At 44.9% G+C, this 22910-nt stretch overlaps 1 protein-coding gene across 6 annotated transcripts in view; it reads right to left on the bottom strand.

The window, feature by feature from the left end:
• LOC311520947 (myosin-IIIb-like) overlaps positions 1–22910 on the bottom strand; it is a 156052-nt gene that overhangs the window by 95072 nt on the left and 38070 nt on the right. For all 6 annotated transcript variants that reach the window (XR_014711733.1, XR_014711734.1, XR_014711735.1 and 3 more), the window contains exon 15: positions 9097–9208. Coding sequence is in view for 3 of the 6 variants with exons in the window: in XM_084628940.1 (XP_084485066.1) it covers positions 9097–9208 (112 nt within the window). In the remaining 3 variants the exon portion in view is untranslated. The remainder of the gene's footprint in view (positions 1–9096; positions 9209–22910) is intronic.

Genomic DNA, 22910 nt, shown 5'->3' with positions numbered 1-22910 from the left:
ATTTTATGCCCCACTGGACACTGAGGTGCTAAAGGAGCACTCAAGGACGATAAAGCCATTGCGGAGAAACTAAATGAATTCTTTGCATAGGTCTTCACGGCTGAGGATGTGAGGGAGATTCCCAAACCTGAGCCATTCTTTTTAGGTGACAGATCTGAGGAACTGTTCCAAATTGAGGTATCATTAGAGAAATCTTTGAGGGGGTCAACAATCATGTTGGCCAAGGGGATCCAGTGGATATAGCATACTCAGATTTTCAGAAAGCCTTTGACAAGGTCCTTCACCAAAGGCTCTTATGCAAAGTAAGCTGCCACAGGATAAGAAGGAAGGTGCTCTCATGGATTGGTAACTGGTTAAAAGATAGGAAACAAAGGGCAGGTATAAATGGTCAGTTTTCAGAATGGAGAGAGGTAAATAGTCGTATCCCCCAGGTGTCTGTTTTGGGACCTGTCCTATTCAACATATTCATAAATGATCTGGAAAAAGGGGTAAACAGTGAAGTGGCAAAATTTGCAGATGATACAAAATTACTAAAGATAGTTAAGACCCAGGCAGACTGCAAAGAGCTACAAAAGGATCTCTCAAAACTGGGTGACTGGGCAACAAAATGGCAGATGAAATTTAATGTTGATAAATGCAAAGTAATGCACATTGGAAAGCATAATCCCAATTATACATATAAAATGATGAGTCTAAATTAGCTGTTACCACTCAAGAAAGATCTTGAAGTCACTGGATACTTCTCTGAAAACATCCACTCAATGTGCAGCAGCAGTCAAAAAACCTAAAAGAATGCTGGGAATAATTAAGAAAGGGATAGATAATAGGACAGAAAATATCATGTTGCCTCTATATAAATCCATGGTACGCCCACATCTTGAATACTCTGTGCAAATGTGGTCGCCCCATCTCAAAAAAAGATGCATTGGAATTGGAAAAGTTTCAGAAAAGGGCAACAAAAATTATTAGGGGTATGGAACGGCTTCCGTATCAGGAGCGATTAAGAAGACTGGGACTTTTCAGCTTGGAAAAGAGACGGCTAAGGAGAGAGATGATTGAGGTCTATAAAATCATGACTGGTGTAGAGAAAGTAGATAAGGAAGTGTTGTTTACTACTTCTCATAACACAAGAAGTAGGAGTCACCAAATGAAATTAATAGGAAGCAGGTTTAAAACAAATAAAAGGAAGTATTTCTTCACACAACACACAGTCAACCTGTGGAACTGCTTGCCAGAGGATGTTGTGATGGCCAAGGCCATAACAGCGTTCAGAAAAGAACAAGATAAATTCATGGAGAATAGGTCCATCAATGACTATTAGCCAGGATGGGCAGGAATGATGTCCGTAGCCTCCGTTTGCCAGAAGCTAGGAATGAGCGACAAGGGGATGGATCACTTGATTCCCTGTTCTGTTCATTCCCTCTGGGGCACCTGGCACTGGCCCCTGTTGGAAGACAGGATACGGGGCTAGATGGACCTTTGGTCTGACCCAGAAGGGCCATTCTTATGTTTACTGTTTCTTTCCTTTTATCCTATCTCACTCTCTTGGCTTTTCATTCAATCCTGAAATCAACTATCCTGTGATCATCCAAACCTGTGTTGTTTAAGGAGAAAGGATCCAACCAGATGACAGCACTGACCAAAACATAACTAACCAGGGCCCAAGCAACAGGTGTCATGGTCGACATGCCAGCCAAAGCATCCACTGATAACTAACCAGCAGTACAGTATTCCAAAAACATAATCAAAAGCCATATTTCACCCATCTTTTCTATCCGGTCTCTCCTCCACCTTTGTGGCTGTCTGTTTGTTAAGAACAGGATGAGTGAATATCTTTCACATCAGGACCGAGAGTAAAATTAACTTTCTCCTGTTCATCATAGAAAATTTGCTCTGAAAATAAGAGATTCTAATATTTTGACTACAAAAGGAGAAAGACATTGATAAGGTCTGACTAAGTTTGTTTTGCATAATCACTCAACAACAGTTTCAATAGAAATGCCTGTTTTAATTTCCTGTTTTTTTCCTGTGCCTAATTAAATTTAATTTGAATGAATGCTTTTGGGTGTTTGCCAAGTAACAGAGTAAAACCAAGGCTTTGTTTAAAGATAACCCTGAACCATGATGTCAGTACATGAGAGGATGGTTCTAGACTGTTCTCAACGGTAGCAGAAGACAGAACGAGGAGTAATGGTCTCAAGTTGCAGTGGGGGAGGTTTAGTTTGCATATTAGGAAAAACTTTTTCACTAAGAGGGTGGTGAAACACTGGAATGCGTTACCTAGGGAGGTGGTAGAATCTCCTTCCTTAGAGGTTTTTAAGGTCAGGCTTGACAAAGCCCTGGCTGGGATGATTTAACTGGGAATTGGTCCTGCTTCGAGCAGGGGGTTGGACTAGATGACCTTCTGGGGTCCCTTCCAACCCTGATATTCTATGATTCTACAGTTTTGGGCTGCACATACAACTGCATGGACTGCCATATCACAAAGCAAGGCAGAATAGTCTGACTTTGGAATACTGCAGCTGTGCCTGGGACATGGAGTCATCTTTGTGAACCACATAATAGACAAACTGAAGAGAGTTCAAAGAAGAGCCATGGCACTAATCAGGGTGGAAAGAGCCAGACTATTCCATTCTTTCACTAAGAGACAGTAAGGGAGGGAAGGGAAAACTCTTCACAAATACATGAAGGAATAAACATCAAGAACGGGGAGAAAAATTATAAAGGGCAACTCCTCAGAATCAACTAGCAAGGATGAGGGTGCTACAAATAATGTTAATTAGGGCTGTGAAGTGACAAAAAAATTAATCCCGATTAATTGCACTGTTAAACAATAGTATAATACCATTTATGTAAATATTTTGGATGTTTTCTACATTTTCAAATATATTGATTTCAATTACAACACAGAACACAGTACTCACTTTATATTTATTTTTATTACAAATATTTGTGCTGTAAAAAAATGAAATAGTATTTTTCCAATTCACCTCATACAAGTACTGTAATAGAATCATAGAATATCAGGGTTGGAAGGGACCTCAGGAGGTCATCTAGTCCAACCCCCTGCTCAAAGCAGGACCAATCCCCAATTAAATCATCCCAGACAGGGCTTTCTCAAGCCTGACCTTAAAAACTTCTAAGGAAGGAGATTCTACCACCTCCCTAGGTAACGCATTCCAGTGTTTCACCACCCTCTTAGTGAAAAAGTTTTTCCTAATATCCAACCTAAACCTCCCCCACTGCAACTTGAGACCATTACTCCTCGTTCTGTCCTCTTCTGCCACTGAGAATAGTCTAGAACCATCCTCTCTGGAACCCCCTCTCAGGTAGTTGAAAGCAGCTATCAAATCCCCCCTCATTCTTCTCTTCTGCAGACTAAACAATCCCAGTTCCCTCAGCCTCTCCTCATAACTCATGTGTTCCAGACCCCTAATCATTTTTGTTGCCCTTCGCTGGACTCTCTCCAATTTATCTACATCCTTCTTGTAGTGTGGGGCCCAAAACTGGACACAGTACTCCAGATGAGGCCTCACCAATGTCGAATAGAGGGGAACGATCACGTCCCTCGATCTGCTCGCTATGCCCCTACTTATACATCCCAAAATGCCATTGGCATTCTTGGCAGCAAGGGCACACTGCTGACTCATACCCAGCTTCTCGTCCACTGTCACCCCTAGGTCCTTTTCCGCAGAACTGCTGCCTAGCCATTTAGTCCCTAATCTGTAGTCGTGCATTGGGTTCTTCCGTCCTAAGTGCAGGACCCTGCACTTATCCTTATTGAACCTCATCAGATTTCTTTTGGCCCAATCCTCCAATTTGTCTAGGTCCCTCTGTATCCTATCCCTGCCCTCCAGCATATCTACCACTCCTCCTAGTTTAGTATCATCCGCAAATTTGCTGAGAGTGCAATCCACACCATCCTCCAGATCATTTATGAAGATATTAAACAAAACCGGCCCCAGGACCGACCCCTGGGGCACTCCACTTGACACCGGCTGCAATCTCTTTATCATGAAAGTTGAACTTACAAATGTAGAATTATGTACAAAAAAAACTGCATTCAAAAATAAAACAATGTAAAACTTTAGAGCCTGCAAGTCCACTCAGTCCTACTTCTTGTTCAGCCAGTCACTCAGACAAACAAGCTTGTGTACATTTGCAGAAGATATTGCTTCCCTCTTCTTATTTACAATGTCACCTGAAAGTGAGAACAGGCATTCGCATGGCACTGTTGTAGCCGGCGTCACAAAATCTTTACATGCCAGATGCACTAACAATTCATATGTCCCTTCATGCTTCACAATTCCAGAGGACATGAGTCCATGCTGATGACGGGTTCTGCTCGATAATGATCCAAAACAGTGCAGACCGACGCATGTTCACTTTCATCATCTGAGTCAGATCACACCAGCAGAAGGTTGATTTTCTTTTTTGGTGGTTTGGGTTCTGTGGTTTCTCTCATCAGAGTGTTGCTCTTTTAAGACTTTTGAAAGCATGCTCTACACCTCATCCCTCTCAGAGTTTGGAAGGCATTTCAGATTCTTAACCCTTGGGTCGAGTGCTGTAGCTATCTTTTGAAATCTCACATTGGTACCTTCTTTGCATTTTGTCAAATCTACAGTGAAAGTGTTCTGAAAATGAACATGTGCTGGGTCATCATCTGAGACTCCTATAACATGAAATATATGGCAGAATGTGGGTAAAACAGAGCAGGAGACATACTATTCTCCCCCAAGGAGTTCAGTCAAAATTTAATTCACACATTTTTTTAAAAAAGCGTCATCAGCATGGAAGCATGTCCTCTGGAATGGTGGCCAAATCTGGCAAGTAAATACCTTGTAATGCCGGCTACAAAAGTGCCATGCGAACGCCTGTTCTCACTTTCAGGTGACATTGTAAATAAGAAGAGGGAAGCAATATCTCCTGTAAATATAAACAAACTTGTTTGTCTTAGCGATTGGCTGAACAAGAAGTAGGACTGAGTAGACTTGTAGGCACTAAAGTTTTACATTGTTTTGTTTTTGAGTGTAATTATATAACAAAAAAAATCTGCATTTGTAAGTTGCATTTTCACAAAAAAGAGATTGTATTACAATACTTGTATGAGATGAATTGAAAAATACTATTTCTTTTATCATTTTTACAGTGCAAATATTTGTAATAAAATAATATAAAGTGAGCACTGTACACTTTGTATTCTGTGTTATAATTTAAATCAATATATTTGAAAATGTAGACAAACACCCAAAAAATGTAATAAATTTCATTTGGTAGTCTACTGTTTAACAGTGTGATTAAAACTGCAATTAATCTTTTTTTATCGCAATTAATTTTTTGAGTTAATTGCGGGAATTAACTGCGATATATAATGTCTTCTGCAGTTTCCACAGTATGCATCCGATGAAGTGACCTGTAGCTCACGAAAGCTCATGCTCAAATAAATTGGTTAGTCTCTAAGGTGCCACAAGTACTCCTTTTCTTTTTGCGAATACAGACTAACACAGCTGTTACTCTGAAACCTGCGATTAATTGACAGCCCTAATGTTAATTAACATTAGATACAGGTTGGAAATCAGGAAAAGCTCCCCTAGAGTAAGATGCAAAAGGGGATATGGCCTTCATGGAAGAAACAGTGTCTCCAGGGAAATGGAAGCCCCATTGCTTCTCTTTGAAAATTAACACTAGTGAATGTATAATAGGGGATAATCCTGCACTGGCCCCAGGGAGGTGGGCTATTTGATCTAGGGCAAGAAGGTGAAGAAATAGCTGATTCTTGGAATTGATATAACTTGTCCAGCTTTCCAGCCATAATGAAAATGACAAAGTGGCCAAGGCCACATTTCCTTTACAGACACCACACAGCCCTTGATACTGAAAAGATAAACATTAGCCTTTAGCTGAAAGGTGCCCATTAATCATGTGTTGCCACTTGGAGAGAGGAGCATCTGACTACAAGCAGCTTTTACAAAGAACAGGTCATGCCAGGTCTTGGGGCTGAGGTGGGCATTACCTGTGCAGGAGAAATGAAAAGACTGCCTCCTTTATTTCAGAGCTAAACAAGACCTCCAAGTAGCCAGACCCTGGGAGACACTTCCACCATCTACAGGATAGCCTTTGAGGGATGCTTCCACTACCATGAGTATGTGTTACTCCTGGGGGAATGCTGCGCTACTGCGTGCATGCGTAATTAATGAGCCACACATTTTTATTTTTTTGCACAGAAAAAAGCTTCTGCTGAAATGTTGCTGCAGTTCTGCCTTTTGCCCACGACAGGACACTTAGGGTTGCTGTGCCTGTCAGGCCAGGTCAGGAGACGGGGCTAAAGGGAGTCAGACAGCGTGGGATGTGGTGGGGGTCAGACAGGGGCTCATAAGGTCTAGTGGGGGAGGACAGACTGGGAAAGGGTCTGAATGGGAGTGGAGGTGCAGGGCCACATGGTGATGGGGGAGGGGGTGCAGAGCTACAGAGGGTGGCTGAGTGGGTGTACAGAGACACATGGGGACAGGGGGAAGGGGGATAGGGGAGTGGCTGGGTGGGCATACAGAGACACATGGTGATGGGGGAGGGGGTACAGAGCCACATGGGAACAGGGGGGTGGCTGGGTGGAGGCCCAGACACACATCCAGACAGGGGGAGGGGGTACAGGAACACATAGGGACTGGGGGAGGGGTGCAGGGCCACATGGGGATAGGGGCAGTGGGTGTATCATAGAATCATAGAATATCAAGGTTGGAAGGGACCCCAGAAGGTCATCTAGTCCAACCCCCTGCTCAAAGCAGGACCAATTCCCAGTTAAATCATCCCAGCCAGGGCTTTGTCAAGCCTGACCTTAAAAACCTCTAAGGAAGGAGATTCTACCACCTCCCTAGGTAACGCATTCCAGTGTTTCACCACCCTCTTAGTGAAAAAGTTTTTCCTAATATCCAATCTAAACCTCCCCCACTGCAACTTGAGACCATTACTCCTCGTTCTGTCATCTGCTACCATTGAGAACAGTCTAGAGCCATCCTCTTTGGAACCCCCTTTCAGGTAGTTGAAAGCAGCTATCAAATCCCCCCTCATTCTTCTCTTCTGCAGGCTAAACAATCCCAGCTCCCTCAGCCTCTCCTCATAACTCATGTGTTCCAGTCCCCTAATCATTTTTGTTGCCCTTCGCTGGACTCTCTCCAATTTATCCACATCCTTCTTGAAGTGCGGGGCCCAAAACTGGACACAGTACTTCAGATGAGGCCTCACCAATGTCGAATAGAGGGGAACGATCACGTCCCTCGATCTGCTCGCTATGCCCCTACTTATACATCCCAAAATGCCATTGGCCTTCTTGGCAACAAGGGCACACTGCTGACTCATATCCAGCTTCTCGTCCACTGTCACCCCTAGGTCCTTTTCCGCAGAACTGCTGCCTAGCCATTTGGTCCCTAGTCTGTAGCTGTGCATTGGGTTCTTCCGTCCTAAGTGCAGGACCCTGCACTTATCCTTATTGAACCTCATCAGATTCCTTTTGGCCCAATCCTCCAATTTGTCTAGGTCCTTCTGTATCCTATCCCTCCCCTCCAGCGTATCTACCACTCCTCCCAGTTTAGTGTCATCTGCAAACTTGCTGAGGGTGCAATCCACACCATCCTCCAGATCATTTATGAAGGTATTGAACAAAACCGGCCCCAGGACCGACCCTTGGGGTACTCCACTTGATACCGGCTGCCAACTAGACATGGAGCCATTGATCACTACCCGTTGAGCCCGACAATCTAGCCAGCTTTCTACCCATCTTATAGTGCATTCATCCAGCCCATACTTCCTTAACTTGCTGACAAGAATACTGTGTATGAATGTGGGTGGAGGGACACATGTGGACAGGGGGTGCAAGGACACATGGGGGTGCAGGAACACATGGGAACAGGGGAAGATATGCCTGACGAGAAAGGCTAGAGGTCAGCCAGGGTCTGCATCGGGGAAGCTCCTTAACAATCCCTCCCTGACCCCCCAAAAAACTTGTTCCATACTTTCCCCACCCATACCCAACAACCCTCCAAGTTCACACCCAGGCTCCTTCCCAGCAATTTACTTCCCTGTCCCTCAACTCCTCCATTGCCTCTGACACCCCCAAGCCTTTGCACTGCTTCTGAGGGGTGTGGGAAATACGGTTCTGTACGGTCATTTAAATGAATTATTACTCAGAGTTCTGTATTAATATGCCTAGTAAGGAATTTATTTGACAAAAAACGTTTCCTGAATCTTTGTTGTTATCTGTATTGTTACAGAGATACTTGTTGACAGGTATTTTGAAATAAATGACCAAAAATAATTGAAACTGGTGTGATTCTATTGTGTTATTTTGACAAATAAATATGCAGAATTTTGCAGCATTTTAAAATATTGTGCACAGAATTTTTAATTTTTTATTGCAGAATTCCCTCAGGAGTAATGTGTCGGGGGTGGATTTGCTTTTATCCTCCCCCTCCAATAAACTGGGGCCTAACTGCTCAGCAGGCTCTATAGTTTGCTGACAGATTTAGTCATGGCTCCCAGACCATGAGAGGGAAGCCTGCTTACCTAGGAGCACTGATGCTGTAGCCTCCACAAAACCCTTCTGGAACTGTAGGCCCTGGCAGAGCAGGAGTGAGACGGTGCACTAAGGGCAGCACAAGCTTGTCTGCTGCACTTATGCTTTTGCCATGGGAGGGCTGGGATAATACTTTGCATCTGGGTAGCTGTGATCAGTGTGGTGCGCAAACATTCAGTTACTCAGTCTAAGACAAAAAGAAAAGGAGGATTTGTGGCACCTTAGAGACTAACAAATTTATTTGAGAGTGCCACAAATACTCCTTTTCTTTTTGCGGATACAGACTAACACGGCTGCTACTCTGAAATCAGTCTAAGACAGACACCTTGGGCTGGAGGAACAGTGAAGGGGATGCAACTGAAGGGGACACGGTCCAATATTAAGCAGATGTCTGTGTCCCAGGCACGGCCTCCTGGCCAGTGCACAGCTCTTATAGCAGTGTTTGATTCTCTCCCCTAAGCACAGTCCATGAACTCAGGGATCATTGGTGACACTACCCACCGGGCACCCACGGCAACAGGGGGACTAACCTGTGAACAGCACACTCAGTAGTGGGGTGACACTGTTGATGAAGAGACCCCGGATATTTGCTGGCAAAGTGTCTCTGTTCTTCTCTAGGAAGCCACTGGAAGCATACTGAACCTGGGGAGAGAAGCAGAGCAAGGGAAGCAATTTGCCAACCCAACCCAAGCACAGTGGAACCCAAAGTGTAGGGTGATCAGATGTCCCAATTTTTGGGTCTTTTTCTTATGTAGGCTCCTATTACCCCCCACCCCCGTCCAAATTTTTCACACTTGCTGTCTGGTCACCCTACCAAAGTGTATGGCACCAAGAGCCACGCTGGCAGCACGCAAAAGTCCAGGACAGATAAAAAATCAATGATTTTTTTTTAAACATGATTTTTTTAATATTTACGTTGGATTTTTTTAATTGTTATTTAAATTATAGTAAGTTTTTCTTTTTAAAAATTACCTGTTTAGAATAAAATCTGAATTTAATACAAAATATGTTAAGGCCTAAACTTATTATAATTTAGTTGTAAATATAAAAGATGTTTTCATAAGAGAAGTTTATGTATCCAAAATATTTAAGGTGGCTTTGTTTAATACAAATAAATTTCATAAGATGTTTGGTATTTAAATTCCAGCTCCCACAGATGCAGCTTGACATAAATCATGAGCAAAAAGTAAATTATCTAGTAAATAAGCAACATCTCATTCACTATTTTCTAACATACTAAAATGTACAATTAATAAGAATCTGAAAATATTAAGCATTATAATTGCTTAAATAAACAGTGTATTCTCTTAAGTAGCAAAAAGATGTACCAAGTCTAGAGTAAAGGCTCTATTTAGTTGTAAATCAACATATTTTAATGATTATATCAGCAAATGAGAATTAACTTTTCTTTAGAAAGTAACTGAAGTACAAATAAAAAAGCTGATTGAAATTGATGAATCAAATAGAACAGTGGGTCTCAAACTGTGGGCTGTGACCCCAAAGTGGGTCATGACTCCATTTTGATCGGGTCGCCAGGGAAGAAAGTCCCACGGGAGGCCCAGAGTCCCAGCTGGGGGCCCCACAGGTGGCAGGGGACCCAGAGCCCCAGTCATGAGCTCCCAGACGGTGATGCTAAAGGTAGGGGGGTTGCAATTTTTTCTAGTGGGGAGGTCACGATTTTATTTCAAGTCCAAATGGGGTCACTAGCACAAAAATTTTGAAAAACACTAAAATAGAGGCTTTCCACTTGGTGATTTAAATCACCTCAATTAAAATAAATTCATCTCGCAAGAGTCCAACACAACAACCATTTTGCATTTACATTTGTATGAATTTTGTATCCTCTTCCCATGGATGCATTTTGACTAAACACCAGGAATGAAATACAAATTATAATACCCAGACACTACAATGATGGTGCACGGCTGGCAGAATAACCCGAAGATATTTATTTTTTCTTGCTTTGCCTTCCTTTCTCATTTTATTCCATTTTCTTTCCATCTGTAACTTCCTTTCTCTCCCCCTCGTTCCATTAGGTTGTTATCCTTTCCACTGTGCTCTCTTTCCTCCATTCTCCCACTCCCCTTATTTCCTACCTTCAGCCTCCCATTCTCTCTTTTCCTTTAACTAGATGTTAAGTATTTTAATAATGAATGTCTTAGAGGGTAACCCCCTGAACAAATACTGAATCAAAGTATTAAATCACAGAACATTAGTAACCTGAACTGTGTCTTCCCTTGTTACAAAATTCACTTCCATGTAAATGAGCTGTTTAATAAATTATGGCCAAGATTATCGATCCAGGGGAAGTGTATGTTCATCTGTCCTAAATTAGGCTCCTCAGTCTATATTTAAGCATTGAAATAAATGGCCCAATTTTCAAAATGCTAAGCACCTAGCTGCTCCCACTGGGTTTGTTAATGTTTGGTAATACAGCAGTGATTCTGGTATTCCGGGCTCCTAGACATAAGGCCACTAGGTTTCTCCACCAATGCCCTACAAAGAATGCAGAGTATATCTTAGAAGGAAATCAGCAAAGCAATAGCTTGAGACAGGAGCTCACATACAGCAGAACCCCAATTATCCAATCTAATTGGGACCGGGTCCAGATCGAATAATCAAAAATTCAGATAATCCGGAGAATGGGCAAAGAGCTTTCTATCCATTATTTAAGATGTGTATAAGTAGGGGCATAGCGAGCAGATCGAGGGACGTGATCGTTCCCCTCTATTCGACATTGGTGAGGCCTCATCTCGAGTACTGTGTCCAGTTTTGGGCCCCACACTTCAAGAAGGATGTGGATAAATTGGAGAGAGTCCAGCGAAGGGCAACAAAAATGATTAGGGGACTGGAACACATGAGTTATGAGGAGAGGCTGAGGGAGCTGGGATTGTTTAGCCTGCAGAAGAGAAGAATGAGGGGGGATTTGATAGCTGCTTTCAACTACCTGAAAGGGGGTTCCAAAGAGGATGGCTCTAGACTGTTCTCAATGGTAGCAGATGACAGAACGAGGAGTAATGGTCTCAAGTTGCAGTGGGGGAGGTTTAGATTGGATATTAGGAAAAACTTTTTCACTAAGAGGGTGGTGAAACACTGGAATGCGTTACCTAGGGAGGTGGTAGAATCTCCTTCCTTAGAGGTTTTTAAGGTCAGGCTTGACAAAGCCCTGGCTGGGATGATTTAACTGGGAATTGGTCCTGCTTTGAGCAGGGGGTTGGACTAGATGACCTTCTGGGGTCCCTTCCAACCCTGATATTCTATGATTCTATGGAGTTGCTTTTAAACTATCTGACCCCTCCCAGAGAAGCATTAAAACACACACTCCTTTTTTATTTTCAGTGTATCTGAACAGCTACTTCCAGTAAAGAGTACCAGTTTTTAAAAATGCAGAATAATCATTTTAAGTTGCAACAACAGCAACACTATTATTTTGCAGTTGCTTGAGTTTATCATTTCTGCTCTTTACTAGAAGTAACAGTTCATGTATGCTATCCTGTGTGCGCGCTGGTTGTTTGGTTAATACGAAGAGCTGGATAATGAAGGCTCGGATAAATGGGGTTCTGTTATACCATGGTGATGGGTACATTGCAAATACTGAGAAAATCCACAGTTTCCAGGGGAAGCCCCACCTTCCCCAGGGACTATGTGCCCTCTCTGACAAAGTCCCTCCTCTACCTTGGTGGGTCTTGTGCTTATTGGCAGATTTGCTCACCTTGGAGATTTGCGGCAGCCCTCAGTTTCACCGTTTTCGTGAACCCACAGTCCAGGTCAACTTCTCCTGTGTCTGACCAGGAGTTGGGAGGCTTGGGGGGAACCCGGGCCTGCCCTCTACTCTGGGTTCCAGCCCACGGCCCTGTGGAATGCAGCTGTCTAGAGAGCCTCCTGGAACAGCTGTGCGACAGCTACAACTCATTGGGATACTTCCCCATGGCCTCCTCCCAAAACCTTCTTTATCCTCACCATAGGACCTTCCTCTTGGTGTCTGATAATGCTTGTACTCCTCAGTCCTCCAACAGTACGCATTCTCACTCTCAGCTCCTAGTGCCTCTTGCTCCCAGCTCCTTACACACACACTACAAACTGAAGCGAGCTCCTTTTTAAACCCAGGTGCCCTGATTAGCCTGCCTTAATTGATTCTAGCAGCTTCTTAATTGGTTGTAGGTGTTCTAATCAGCCTGTCTGCCTTAATTGTTTCCAGAAAGTTCCTGATTGGTTTGGAACCTTCCCTGTTACCTTACCCAGGGAAAAGGGATCTACTTAACCTGTGGCTAACATATCTGCCTTCTATCACTCTTCTGTAGCCATCTGGCCCAACCCCGTCACACCTCCCACAGGTTCATAGATTCTAAAGCCAGAAGGGACCACTGTGATCATCTAGTCTGATCTGTGTAGCCGAGGACATGGAACTTCCCCAAAATAATTCCTAGAGCAGATCTTTTAGAAAATAATCCAATCTTGATTTAAAAATTGTCAGTGATGGAAAATCCACCACAACCCTTGGTAAATTGTTCCAGTGATTAATTACTCTTACTGTTAAAAATTCATGCCTCATTTCCAGTCTGAATTTGTCTAACTTCAACTTCCAGCCACTAGATCATCTTACACCTTTCTCTGCTAGACTGAAGATCTCATTATTAAATATTTGTTCCCCAAGTGGGTATTTAGACTCTAATCAAGTCACACCCTAATCTTCTCTTTGTTAAGATAAATAGATTGAGTTCCTTGAGTCTATCACTATAAGGCAGGGTTTCTAAATCCTTTAATCATTCTCGTGGCTCTTTTCTGAATCCTCTCCAATTTATCCACATCCTTCTTGAATTATGGGAACCAGAACTGGACACAGGATTCCAGCAGCCATCACACCAGTGCCAAAGACAGAAGTAAAATAACCTGAGATTCTCTTGTTCATGCATCCCAGGATCACACTAGCTCTTTTGGCCACAGCGTCACATTAGGAGTTTGAGTTCAACTGATTATCCACCATTTCTCTCAAATCTTTTTCAAAGTCACTGCTTCCCAGTACACAGGATATGGGACTCTAAGGCCTTGTCTACACTACAAAGTTTTGTCAGCAAAAGCTGCCTTTTGCTGACAAAACAGGGGTGGTGTACACACTACAAAGCTACTTTTGGTGAAAAAAACTCTGCTGTTTTACTGACAAAATAAAACCACCTCATCAAGAGGCATAAGGCTTTTTGTGGCAAAAGTTTAAGTGACAAGGTGCCAGTGTAGACACTGTTGTTTGTTTTGTTGACATAACTGGCTTCCACCAGTATCCCACAATGCCTGCCATGACAGCTCTGCTCACTGTTTTGATCTCTGCTGCCCTGCAGGCATGCGTCCCTCCCTTTTCAAAGCTCCGGGAAGTAACAGCTGTGCTTCGTTTTGGGGAACAAAGAGCAAATCATTAACGTGGAATGCTCTTGTTCTGCCCTGCACTAGGAACACAGCTGCACACAGACTGCTGCTGTGGGGAGCTGAGGTCAGGGGTTGTGGGAGGACAGGACACACACTGCTGTGCTGCTTTGACATTCCTCAACATGGAGAGCTCACAGAGCTTCTCAGGATTCTGCTCCTGGCAGCTGAGGAGGCTGTGGGAGAACTCAAGACGGAATCACGGAACCATAGGCAGGCAGGCAAAGCAGACTGCTTCCGGAGAGACTGCTGTGCCGAGCAGAGCTGGGGGCTGCCTCAGGATAGGTCGGTCAGCCTGCTGTCTCTCCCACCACATGTACACCACTCTTCTCTTACTCCCCCCACACACTTCAGTTGAAAAAGCAGCTGACAGTTTACTAGGATGCCCCTGAAACGATGGGATTGAGAAAGAAGTTACTCACCTTGTGCAGTAACGACGGTGCTTTGAGATGTGTGTCCCTGTAGGTGCGCCACTCTAGGTGTTGGTGTGTCTCTGCGCCAGAGATCGGAGATTTTTCGCCGCAGTACTCGGTCGGGGGAAGGGCGCGCACAGGAGCTGTCTCGTGCAGCCATTGGTGCCTCCTGTAGCGCACACACCCCCGACCGTCCCCTCCGTCCCCTCCCCACCGCAGAGCTCGGCTGTGTGAACTCTGAAGTAGAAGGGAGGAGGGTGGGTAGTGGAGCACCCACGGGGACACACATCTCAAAGAACCATCGGTACTTCACAAGGTGAGTAACTTCTTTGAGCGATGTCCCTGTGGGTGCTCCACTCTAGGTGCTTGTAGAGCAGTATCCCCCTAGGGATGGCAGGGGTTTGGAGTTACGTATAAGTGTGTGATGAGAGCACTGTGAGGCCAATGATAGAAACTGAGATAAGGCCTTGGGTGATAGCGTAATGCTTTGCAAAAGTGTGCTCCAATGTCCAGGTTGCAGCTCTACAAACATCTATTAAGGGGACATTGTTCAAGAATGCGATTGATGTTGCCATGGCTTGTGTTGAGTGGGATCTGATGCCCACAGGGCATTCTTTGTTCTGTAGGTGGTAGCAAGTTTGAATACCGGAAGAGACTCATTTGGAGAGTCTCTGGGTCGATACTGTAGAACCTTTGGAGCGTTCTGCTGTAGAGACGAACAGTCTTGGTGACTTGTGAAATGGTTTAGTTCTGTCCAAGTTGAAGGCTACAGCCCATCTGACATCTAGCGTGTGTAACGTTGCTTCTTGAGAATCCTTATGTGGCTTGGGATAGAAGGCAGGTAAGTGTATGGTTTGGTTAATATGAAAATGTGTAGTCACTTTGGGCAAGAATTTTGGGTGAGGACATAACATGATTTTGTCTTTGGTAAATACAGTGTACGATGGTACAGCCATCAACACTCCTATTTCGCTGACATGTCTTGCAGACGTGATGGTTGCATTCCTAGTGGCATTCATTGACATATGTAAGAGCGAGCAGATTGCTAGAGGTTCGAAGGGTGGTCTTGTGAGACATTTGAGCACAAGATTGAGATCCCATGGTGGCATAGGTTGGCATACTTCTGGGTGCATGTTCTGTATATCTGCAAGAAAGCATTGTGTAATCGGGTGAGCGAATATTGAAGCCCCTTCTATCGCTCATGGAGGCAGTGATGGCAGCCAGGTGTACTTTAACAGAACTTATGGCTAACCCCGTTTCCTTCAGTTCTAGTAGGTAGTCTAGGATCATAGCTAGAGGCGCCTTAGTCGCGTCCAGCTGTTTTTGCTGGCACCAAAGGGAGAATCTTCTCCACTTGTGGTGGTAAGTATTCCTAGTGGTGAGGTGACGGCTATTTAGTAATACCTGTTTTACTTTCTCCGAGCAGTTCAATTCTCCATGTTGGAACCACACAGGAGCCACCTTTGAGATAGAGCTTTGCTGAGTCTGGATGGAGCATCAGGCCCTTGTTCTGGGACAGGAGGTCCATCTATAAGGGCAGCGGTTGTGGGGCACAGACTGCTAGGCATGACAGGTACGGAAACCAAGTCTGTCTGGGCCATGTGGGGACAATGAGAATGATGTATGCTCTGTTGATTCGTATCTTGCGGATGACCCATGGGATCATTGGTATCAGCAGGAAGACATACATGAGTGATGCATTCCACAGGATGAGGAAGGCATCCCCTAACAATCCCGGTGCCAGGCTGGCCCTGGAGTAAAAGAGTGGACATTTGTAGTTTGTCGCTGAGGCGAACAGGTCGATCACTGGGTGGCCCCATTTTTGGAATATCGTGCTGAGAACTCTGACATGAATTTCCCACTCATGTTCCTGTGAGAAGTGCCTGCTGAAGTTGTCGGCAGTAGTGTTTTGGCATCCCGGTAGGTATGACGCTGTGATGTTTATATTGTTGCGGATGCACAAGTTCCACAAGTTTCATGGCTTCTATGCATAGCGAGTGAGACCTGGCTCCCCCTTGGCAATTGATGTAAAACATGCATGCCACATTGTCGGTGACAATAGAGATTGAAGTCTGCCATATAAGTGGGAGGAAGTGGTGGCATGCACTGTGTACCCACGTGGAGTTAAGGGACATTGATATGTAGTGAGGTTTCCGTCGCAGACCACTTGCCTTGTACATTGTGGTGACCCAAGTGTACGCCCGGACCTATCAGGGAGGCGTCTGTTGTAATAGTCACAGACGGGGGGGGTCTTGTTGAAAGGGAATCCCTGAGCATACATTGCCTGGTTGTGTCCACCATTGTAGGGAGAGGATAACCCTTGGTGGTAGTGTCACACATCTGTTGAGAGAGTGTTTGCTGGGTGCACAGACTATGCTCAACCAGTGCTGCAGACAGCGCAAATGGAGTCTGGTATACTTTACTATGAAAGTCGTAGCTGCCCTATGTCCCAGAATCTGAAGGCAGGTCCTCACTGAAGCTTGTGGGCTGATGGTCACTGTGGAAATAAGATTGGTCAATGTCGTGAACCTGAGGTTTGGTAATATTGCCTTAGCTTGTATGGAGTCTAAGTCGGCTCCAATAAAGCCCAAGTGCTGAGCTGGTTCCAGGGAGGATTTCTTTTAGTTTATCTATCGACCTAGCTGGTGAGACAGGTCTACTGTGGCTTTCTTCCGGCAACTCGCAGAAGTTACTAGATCGCAGGCCCTGGTTCTCATGGGACACTTCAATCACCCTGATATCTGCTGGGATAGCAATACAGTGGTGCATAGGCAATCCAGGAAGTTTTTGGAAAGTGTAGGGGACAATTTCCTGGTGCAAGTGCTGGAAGAACCAACTAGGGGCAGAGCTCTTCTTGACCTGCTGCTCACAAACCGGGAAGAATTAATAGGGGAAGCAAAAGTGGATGGGAACCTGGGAGGCAGTGACCATGAAATGGTCGAGTTCAGGATCCTGACACATGGAAGAAAGGAGAGCAGCAGAATACATACCCTGGACTTCAGAAAAACAGACTTTGACTCCCTCAAGGAACTGATGGGCAAGATCCCCTGGGAGAATAACATGAGGAGGAAAGGAGTCCAGGAGAGCTGGCTGTATTTTAAAGAATCCTTATTGAGGTTACAGAGACAAACCATCCCAATGCGTAGAAAGAATAGTAAATATGGCAGGCGACCAGCTTGGCTTAACATTGAAATCCTTGCTGCTCTTAAATACAAAAAAGAAGCTTACAAGAAGTGGAAGATTGGACAAATGACCAGGGATGAGTATAAATATATTGCTCGGGCTTGCAGGAGTGAAATTAGGAAGGCCAAATCACACCTGGAATTGCAGCTAGCAAGAGATGTTAAGAGTAACAAGAAGAGTTTCTTCAGGTATGTTAGCAACAAGAAGAAAGTCAAGGAAAGTGTGGGCCCCTTACTGAATGAGGGAGGCAACCTAGTGACAGAGGATGTGGAAAAAGCTAATGTACTCAATGCTTTTTTTGCCTCTGTCTTCATGAACAAGGTCAGCTCCCAGACTGCTGCACTGGGCAGCACAGCATGGGGAGGTAGTGACCAGCCCTCTGTGGAGAAAGAAGTGGTTCGGGACTATTTAGAAAAGCTGGATGAGCACAAGTCCATGGAGCCGGATCCGTTGCATCCGAGAGTGCTAAAGGAGTTGGCGGATGTGATTGCAGAGCCATTGGCCATTATCTTTGAAAACTCATGGCGATTGGGGGAAGTCCCGGATGACTGGAAAAAGGCTAATGTAGTGCCCATCTTTAAAAAAGGGAAGAAGGAGGATTGGGGAACTACAGGCCAGTCAGCCTCACCTCAGTCCCTGGAAAAATCATGGAACAGGTCCTCAAGGAATCAATTCTGAACCACTTAGAGGAGAGGAAAGTGATCAGGAATAGTCAGCATGGATTCACCAAGGGCAAGTCATGCCTGACTAATCTAATTGCCTTCTATGACGAGATAACTGGCTCTGTGGATGAAGGGAAAGCGGTGGACGTATTGTTCCTTGACTTTAGCACAGCTTTTGACACGGTCTCCCACAGTATTCTTGTCAGCAAGTTAAAGAAGTATGGGCTGGATGAATGGACTATAAGGTGGATAGAAAGCTGGCTAGATTGTCGGGCTCAACGGCTCCATGTCTAGTTGGCAGCCGGTATCAAGTGGAGTGCCCCAGGGGTCGGTCCTGGGGCCGTTTTTGTTCAATATCTTCATAAATGATCTGGAGGATGGTGTGGATTACACCCTCAGCAAGTTTGCAGATGACACTAAACTGGGAGGAGTGGTAGATACGCTGTAGGGTAGGGATAGGATAGGATACAGAGGGACCTAGACAAATTGGAGGATTGGGCCAAAAGAAATCTGATGAGGTTCAACAAGGACAAGTGCAGAGTCCTGCACTTAGGACGGAAGAATCCCATGCACCGCTACAGACTAGGGACCGAATGGCTCGGCAGCAGTCCTGCAGAAAAGGACCTAGGGGTTACAGTGGACGAGAAGTTGAATATGAGTCAGCAGTGTGCCCTTGTTGCCAAGAAGGCCAATGGCATTTTGGGATGTATAAGTAGGGGCATTGCCAGCAGATTGAGGGACGTGATCGTTCCCCTCTATTTGACATTGGTGAGGCCTCATCTGGAGTACTGTGTCCAGTTTTGGGCCCTACACTACAAGAAGGATGTGGAAAAATTGGAAAGAGTCCAGCGGAGGGCAACAAAAATGATTAGGGGACTGGAACACATGACTTATGAGGAGAGGCTGAGGGAACTGGGGATATTTAGTCTTCAGAAGAGAAGAATGAAGGGGGATTTGATAGCTGCTTTCAACTACCTGAAATGGGGTTCCAAAGAGGATGGCTCTAGACTGTTCTCAGTGGTGGCAAATGACAGAACAAGGAGTAATGGTCTCAAGTTACAGTGGGGGAGATTTAGGTTGGATATTAGGAAAAACTTTTTCACTAGGAGGGTGGTGAAACACTGGAATGTGATAACCACCATTGATCTGTGGTTATCGCAGCCCAGGAATAGTGAAATGGGCATAGGCAGTGACCAAAGTTGTGGGATGGGGTATTTGTTTGCGGTAGAGGTGTGGAGAGGTCATGCATACCCTCTACCAATACTTCAAAATTGTGGCTTAGATGTAGATGGACGGTTGGACGAGGCCTGGTTCTGCGGAGCTTGTAGTCTCTGAGCTCGTTGTTTGCGTCTGTTCTCAGCAAAGTATCGTGGTTGTTGACAGTTAAACAAGGCGTCTCATGGCCTCTGGTGTGGTGTAAAGTGTGGACATTTGTCAGGCGGTGGGTGTATGCCTAGTATACTCTGCGTCGCTCCGGAGTCCTTCACGGTATGAAGGACATCGTCTGTTTGAGACGAGAATAGTTTATCCCTATCGAAGTGGAGGTCCTCTTCTTTTAGCTGTAGTTCTTTCGGAATTCCTGAAGCTGGCAACCATGATGCTCTTCTCATAACCACAGTTGTTGCAGTTGTTCGGGCAGCTGTGTCCACTACATCCATTGAGGCTTGTGGCGCTGTGCGGGCTATTAACTGACCCTCATTGACAATGGCATCGCGTTGAGGACGTTTATGCTTGGGGAGGTCCTCCACGAGCGCTTGTATTTTACTATAGTTAGAGTAGTCGTAATTTGCTAGTAGAGCAGAATAGTTGGCAAGTCTAAGCAGAAGGGTGGCTGACGAGTAAACTTTCCACCCAAAGAGGTCCAGTCTCTTGTGTTCTTTATCTTGTGGTGTGGAGCAGAAATGAGGCTATTTACTGCGCTGACTGGCAGCCTCTACTACCAGAGAACAGGCTTGAGGGTGTGAAAACAAAAATTCCATGCCTTTGGCTGGAACAAAGTATTTCCTGTCAGCCCTTTTGTTGATGGGTGGTGCAGATGCTGGTGTTTGCCATATTACCTCCGCAGGCTCCATTATAGCCTCATCCATGGGGAGGACGACCTTGGTCAATGATGCCACCTGTAAGATTAACAATTTATCTTGTTTCTTCTGCACCTCATGTAAGGCAATTTCTTGGCTGTTTGCTACTCTTTTGAAGAGTTCTTGGAACTGTTTCAGGTCATCTGGTGTCGTAGGGGTAGATGGCGTCACAGCTTCGTTTGGTGTGAAAGATGAGTGTAGGGCAAGTGGTGAATCATCCAGGTCTGCCTGTGATAGTATCTCTTCCTCTTCTATTTCTGTGTCAGGGGGGTCAGAGGTTTCTCTATGTGGTAATGATGGGTGTACTCTGAATCCTCTTCTGGTTCGGGAAGGGGGATCAGAATATGAGTTCTGGTATGTGGCCCAAGGACCCTGTCAAGGTTCCTTCCTCACTCTGAACTCTAGGATACAGATGTGGGGACCTGCATGAAAGACCCCCTAAGCTTATTCTTACCAGCTAAGGTTAAAAACGTTCCTAAGGTACAAATTTGCCTTGTCCTTGAACCCTATGCTGCCACTACCAAGCGTGTTAAACAAAGAACAGGGAAAGAGCCCACTTGGAGACGTCTTCCCACAAAATCAGAGAATCATAGAATATCAGGGTTGGAAGGGACCTCAGGAGGTCATCTAGTCTAACCCCCTGCTCAAAGCAGGACCAATCCCCAACTAAATCATCCCAGCCAGGGCTTTCTCAAGCCTGACCTTAAAAACTTCTAAGGAAGGAGATTCTACCACCTCCCTAGGTAACTCATTCCAGTGTTTCACCACCCTCCTAGGGAAAAAGTTTTTCCTAATATCCAACCTAAACCTCCCGCACTGCAACTTGAGACCATTACTCCTTGTCCTGTCATCTTCTACCACTGAGAATAGTCTAGAACCATCCTCTTTGGAACCACCTCTCAGGTAGTTGAAAGCAGCTATCAAATCCCCCCTCATTCTTCTCTTCTGAAGACTAAACAATCCCAGTTCCCTCAGCCTCTCCTCATAAGTCATGTGTTCCAGACCCCTAATCATTTTTGTTGCCCTTCGCTGGACTCTCTCCAATTTATCCACATCCTTCTTGAAGTGTGGGGCCCAAAACTGGACACAGTATTCCAGATGAGGCCTCACCAATGTCGAATAGAGGGGAACGATCACGTCCCTCGATCTGCTGGGAATGCCCCTACTTATACACCCCAAAATGCCATTGGCCTTCTTGGCAACAAGGGCACACTGTTGACTCATATCCAGCTTCTCGTCCACTGTAACCCCTACGTCCTTTTCCGCAGAACTGCTGCCTAGCCATTCGGTCCCTAGTTTGTAGCGGTGCATGGGATTCTTCCGTCCTAAGTGCAGGACCTTGCACTTATCCTTGTTGAACCTCATCAGATTTCTTTTGGCCCAATCCTCCAATTTGTCTAGGTCCCTCTGTATCCTATCCCTGCCCTCCAGCGTATCTACCACTCCTCCTAGTTTAGTATCATCCGCAAATTTGCTGAGAGTGCAATCCACACCATCCTCCAGATCATTTATGAAGACATTGAACAAAACCGGCCCCAGCACCGACCCTTGGGGCACTCCACTTGATACCGGCTGCCAACTAGACATGGAGCCATTGATCACTACCCGTTGAGCCCGACAATCTAGCCAACTTTCTACCCACCTTATAGTGCATTCATCCAGCCCATACTTCCTTAACTTGCTGACAAGAATACTGTGGGAAACCGTGTCAAAAGCTTTGCTAAAGTCAAGAAACAATACGTCCACTGCTTTCCCTTCATCCACAGAACCAGTAATCTCATCAAGGAAGGCGATTAGATTAGTCAGGCATGACCTTCCCTTGGTGAATCAATATCCCCCCAAGCCCTACACCCCCTTTCCTGGGGAAAGCTTGATAAAAATCCTCACCAATTTGCATAGGTGAACACAGACCCAAACCCTTGGATCTTAAGAACAATGAAAAATCAATCAGGTTCTTAAAAGAAGAATCTTAATTAAAGAAAAGATAAAAAAATCACCTCTGTAAAATCAGGATGGTAAATACCTTACAGATTCAAAACATAGAGAATCCCTCTAGGCAAAACCTTAAGCTACAAAAAGACACAAAAACAGGAATATACACTCAATTCAGCACAGTGTATTTTACCAGCCAATAAACAAAAGGAAATCTAACGCATTTCTAGCTAGATTACTTACTAACTTAACAGAGTTTCTGAGACTGCATTCCTGATCTGTTCCCGGCAAAAGCATCAAACAGACAGACAGACCCTTTGTTTCTCCCCCTCCAGCTTTGAAAGTATCTTGTCTCCTCATTGGTCATTTTAGTCAGGTGCTAGCGAGGTTATCTTAGCTTCTTAATCCTTTACAGGTGAAAGGGTTTTGCCTCTGGCCAGGAGGGATTTTATAGCACTGTATACAGAAAGGTGGTTACCCTTCCCTTTATATTTATGACAGACCCCCCTTGTGGCCATTACATGGGGTAAGGTGTGTAACAAGGCTGGTTCTGGCGGGACCCAACTGAGCGTGCCAATTCAGGACAAATTGCTTAAAGCAGGGCAGTTACAGCCCAAGGCTGGGGTTTCTATGCCCATCAAGGCAAACCAAACCAGCCAAA

Source organism: Lepidochelys olivacea, assembly GCF_965140295.1.
Source record: "Lepidochelys olivacea isolate rLepOli2 genome assembly, chromosome: 5".
Taxonomy (NCBI): domain Eukaryota; kingdom Metazoa; phylum Chordata; order Testudines; family Cheloniidae; genus Lepidochelys; species Lepidochelys olivacea.
This window is presented reverse-complemented; position numbering and strand designations above follow the sequence as displayed.